The sequence below is a fragment of the Corvus hawaiiensis genome, chromosome 3 (assembly GCF_020740725.1).
Source record: "Corvus hawaiiensis isolate bCorHaw1 chromosome 3, bCorHaw1.pri.cur, whole genome shotgun sequence".
Classification (NCBI taxonomy): Eukaryota; Metazoa; Chordata; class Aves; order Passeriformes; family Corvidae; genus Corvus; species Corvus hawaiiensis.
Window position 1 is genome coordinate 75,600,654 of NC_063215.1, and position 4,816 is coordinate 75,605,469.

Consider the following 4,816-nt stretch of genomic DNA (forward strand, 5'->3'; position numbering starts at 1 on the left):
TCTGTCCTGTCTTCCCCCCGTCTCACCGCTACCTGCGGTGTCCGTTGAGGCAGAGTTCTGCCTTCGTCTTCCAAGGTTTTTTTTTCCAGTCCTGTCGCTGCTGCCGCGTTACAAAAGCCGGGGCGGGGCTGAGCCCGGAACGGGCCGGGCGGGGCCGGCGCAGGGCCCGGCCCTCTCGGCGCCCGGCGGCCCACGGCAGCAGCATGGCTCCCGGCGTGGAGCTGGGGTTCGCGGCGGCCGCGGCGGATCCGGGCGGTGCTTGGCGGCTGCGCAGCGCCTACTTCCCCAGCAAGGTGGGGGGGCGGCCGGCGTGGCTGGGTGAGGCCGGGCTGCCGGGCCCCGCTGCCCTGCGCTGCGGCCGCTGCCAGCAGCCCTGCGCCTTTCTGCTCCAGCTGTACGCGCCGCTGCCCGGCCGCCCCGACGCCTTCCACCGCACCCTCTTCGTGTTCGCCTGCCGCAGCCCCGCCTGCTACCGCCTGGCGGGCCCGTGCGGGCCCTTCCGCGGTGAGGCGCAGGGACGGAGGGAGGGATAGGGCGAGGGCCGCCGGCCGCCGTCCCGCTGACCGGCGCGTCTCGCCCGCAGTGTTCCGGAACCAGCTGCCGCGGCGGAACGACACGTACCCCGAGGAGCCGCCCCCCGAGGAGCCGCCCCCGGGCCCGGCCCCCGCGCCCCCGCGGCAGCTGGGCAGCGGCGCCGCGCTGTGCCGCGTCTGCGGCTGCCTGGGGCCGCGCTGCTGCGGGCGCTGCCGCCGCGCCGCCTACTGCGGGCCCGAGCACCAGGCGCTGGACTGGCGGCGCGGGCACCGCCGCTCCTGCGGGCAGCGCGCTGCCGGAGGTGGGTCCGCGGCGGTCAGGGACCTCTGAAGCGGGGGGAACTCGACACGCGTGGTTAATACTGCACCGAGCTGCCGAGCTGCAGGTTTTGAGTTCTTAAATGCTGCTGCTAGCACTGTTTGGTCTGCCGTCCACATTCCTTGGATTTACAGAGGTTCAAAGCAACATGACCCCTGTTGCAGTTTTCCACTGTCCTTAATGTAACAGTGTTTCTTAACCATCAGGTCAGATGTAGCAGTAATGTAAATCGTTCTTGCTCGTGCAATGTTTCTGCTATGTAGTTTGCTGTGTAGCTTTTGGGGAGAAGGACGTGAAATACGAGATGACATTGTGAAGTGGTATCTGTTTTCTGTTTTCTAGATGACTCGGCAGATGCCATTCCAGAGCGTAACGAATTCCTTTTTCCAGAATATGAAATTCTGATAGAACCTGAGGAACCAGAATTTCCTGCTGACAGCACTGATGATGAACAAGGAGCTGTAGATACATCAAAGGATGCGAAAGAACAAGAGAAACTTGGAGCTGCAGGCATTGCAGGTCAGAAATAAAATGCTGCCTGTAATTCTTCCCAGTGATACCTGGTCTCACATCTTTCAAATACTGTGATTTGTAAGTGTTCATTGTAAACTACTGGTCAGAAAAGGCTAAATCTGCACTCATTTGTTATACAAGTTTGTTGCAGAGATCCCATAATATAAGTTGCTTTTACGGGAGAGACTTATTAAGCTCTGACGCCAGGAGCTGCTGCTGCAGATAGCTCAGAGTTACAGTGTGACCCTGTGTGCTTCCAATAGGTAAGGAACAACTCAAGTGAGAAAGGCAGGACCCTGAGCACCTGCTGCTGGATGCTGTTGGAATCAGGAGATTGTTAGATGGTCCTGGCTTGACTTAGTTCGATTTGTCTTAATTTATGGAAAATAAAATTTCCTTGTCTGTGCCAGAAGAAAACCGGTTTGAGGGTATTTTAATTGACTTTGAATGAAGCAGTTGAAGTGCAGGCTCCTTCCTTCTGCCTCCCCCTAAATTCATGATGGGTTTGCAGCGACCACACTGGCTTTCAGCATACCCAGGGTGGAGAGTTTGTGGTGGTGCCAGGGAGGATGCTGTGTTCCTGGCAGTCCCTTGCTGTGGTTCAAAGCTGTCTCAAGAGTGCTTCGTGCCCCCAGTTGATGTGGGTGTTGGAGTGTAACAGATACACTCTTCACTGCTAAAAACTGAAGTCTGGCACATGCGCAGCACGTGGGGCCTTTTTCAAATGTCATATCCTGAAGGTTCTGTGATCTCAGTGATACCTCCTGGGAGCCATAAACTTTGGTAGATTAATTCCTTACCTTTCCAGTATTCTAGTACTGATATCTGTGTTTAAAATGAAACTAAAACTAGTAATTGGGCCTGTATGTGACTGAATCTTAACATGCCATGAAAAGAAAGAAAATCTTAAGATTTATGCCAGGAATGACTTATGAAGCAAAATTAATTTACACATACTAATACTGTTTTTAATTTTTTACTGTCTTGTATTAACCTGTAACTTTTACTGTTCTTTTTTCTTGCCTAGATGATGCACTTCAGTCCTTAGATGAAGAGACATTGGAAGCAATGGCAAAACATGAGACTGAAGAAGAAAAGGTCTTCCGAATGTTTAAAAAACAAGTAGCTGCTGAACCAGAGCAGGTCAGAAGATGGGGCAGCCTTAGAACTTAGCAGTTCTGGCACAGCATCCTGCTGCACCTGCAACATGTTTCACTGCCTTTTGTACCTAGTTAGAAATGGGCATGCTTCCTCATCCTCCACACACCCAACCAACACACCCTCATCTTCCTTACATGCTGAAGTTAATTCGTGCTGAAGTAAGAGTTTAGCACCTGCTCATCCATCTTAAACAGCTTTTGGTTAGGATGAGATGGCACAATAGTGCTGAAGCCCCCGCAGTGTGGGAAGGAGTCACCATCCCGCAATGTGGTTCTAACCAAAAAACATGGGGAACCACTGCACTCTTCCCCAGCCTGTGCCCCTGTTGGCTGTCCTTCTCAGCACAACGAAACTGCAGAGAAGAGCTCTGTCACTGTCATCAGCTGCACTGGGGGGCGGTTTGGCTTTTTTTAAGGTTGAAGAAATCAGTGATGGCTTTAAATTTTCACTATTTAAAAACAGAATTTTCCCCCCATGCTATGTCTTACTACTGCAAAAGGTTAAAAAGCTACATTGTCAAACAAAACCATGGTCCCTCCTTTCATTCAGAGAATACACAGGCCTAAATTCATCAAAGTGGCAAAGAAGAAATTCACTCCATCTTTTGCCTGGTAGCTGAGTGGTTAAGGTACACACCCAGAAAGTAGGAGACTTTGAGTCTGTTCCCTTCTCTGCTTTAGGTATGTGCCTCATTCTGTGTGGCTGTCTCTGTACTGACTGATCTGTCCAAGTGTCCTTTTGCTGATAATGCCGGATTTGGTAGTAACAGGAAAACAAAGGATATGTCTGAAAATACCTTATGGGACACTAGGACAGTCTGCTTGTATTTAGATGCAGAACTGCAGACAGAAAGATCTGGACTGCATTCCTGTGTGCAGGTCTGTGGGCTGATTTATCCAGCTGCTCTGTCTCAAGACCGTAGCACACCCAACCTTGCATTTCCAGGTGCCTTAATTAGGGAAATACAAATCACTGCAGTTTATCCCTGGATCACTGACAAAATGCAATATGAGTACCTGCATGATTCACATAGTTAAGAAAGCTCATATAAGCAATCTGTCTTATTTAAAATACTACATTTACAAATGATATTTTGCCATGGTTATTACTTTGAGGAACTGACCTTTTTCTGCTCCATCTACAGCTTTGTCTATGTCAGTAAACACCAATTTTATACCAAGATGAAAAGACAGTCATGTGAACTTAAGCTTCTGCTGTATTTCAGATAATTAGATACTGCAGAGGAGGAGAAGGTCCACTCTGGGTATCAGGTGAAAATAAGCCTGAGGAGAAAGATATCCCAAATTGTGTATGTGGTGCCAAAAGGATATTTGAATTCCAGGTATGTAAACTCATTTAAAAATAATACAGGTAATGTATTTCAGACTCAGGATCTATTTGTGTAGGTGGTTGGCTTGTAATTTGAGCAAGAAGGTTGAAGTTGCAACAAACTAACTATGGTAAAGGATTGTACAGAACCTTTATTTACTCCTCTAAGTGCTTTTTCACTTCATGATGCACATTGTAAATAAGTTTGGCTGGAAGTATTCAGCTGTAGAATTATGAATGCTCTAAGTGTATGTATGGCAAACATACTTCACGTCATGCAAAAGCAAAACATAGTTACTAAGGGACTTTTAAATGGCAGGAGGCTCACAGAGCAGGCAAGGCTTTTAAGGTCAAATAAAACTTACAGAGATATCCAGATTTATTTTATTTGAGCTGCTGTATACATAGTAGCTTCAGCTGGGATTTTTGGTGTAAGAGAACATAAATTCTCTTATACCAAATACAGGGTTGTTCTTCAGGAGGAGGAGGAATGGGGAGAGGGGAGAAGTCTGTGGCCTGCCTCTAAACCTTTTGGTTTTCTTTGAAGATTATGCCACAGCTCCTGAATCACCTTCACGTTGACAGCCTTGGAGAGAGCATTGACTGGGGAACGCTGGTGGTGTACACTTGTGCTGACAACTGCGGTGGGGGAAATGAATACCTGGAAGAATTCATATGGAAACAAGACTATTCCATGGGCTGTACCTTATGAAATTGGGTCATCCAAATGGAATATTCAATTTGTTGCACTGCACCTCTGCACTATGCAAACAGGTAGTTGAACTAGTCACTGAAAACTGTGCATCTTGTAACAGTGAAACTGCGGTAACTAGACCTTGACAGCCTCTCTTGTGCTCCAGAGGAGCTTTTACTTCGACCTGGTAATGATGCCAAATGCATTTGAGAGCTTCATTTCAAATCTCATTTCTGAAAGTTTATTAAATAAAAGATGAAAAACTTT

At 48.3% G+C, this 4,816-nt stretch overlaps 1 protein-coding gene across 1 annotated transcript; it reads left to right on the plus strand.

Annotated features, from left to right (window-relative positions):
- The first annotated feature begins 169 nt into the window (after positions 1-169).
- Positions 170-4,816, plus strand: PDCD2 (programmed cell death 2). Its single transcript, XM_048298487.1, has 6 exons — positions 170-504; positions 584-835; positions 1,195-1,371; positions 2,393-2,508; positions 3,752-3,868; positions 4,403-4,816. Exons 1-6 carry the CDS (start codon positions 204-206, stop codon positions 4,565-4,567), a joined length of 1,128 nt encoding a protein of 375 aa, XP_048154444.1. The 5' UTR covers positions 170-203; the 3' UTR covers positions 4,568-4,816.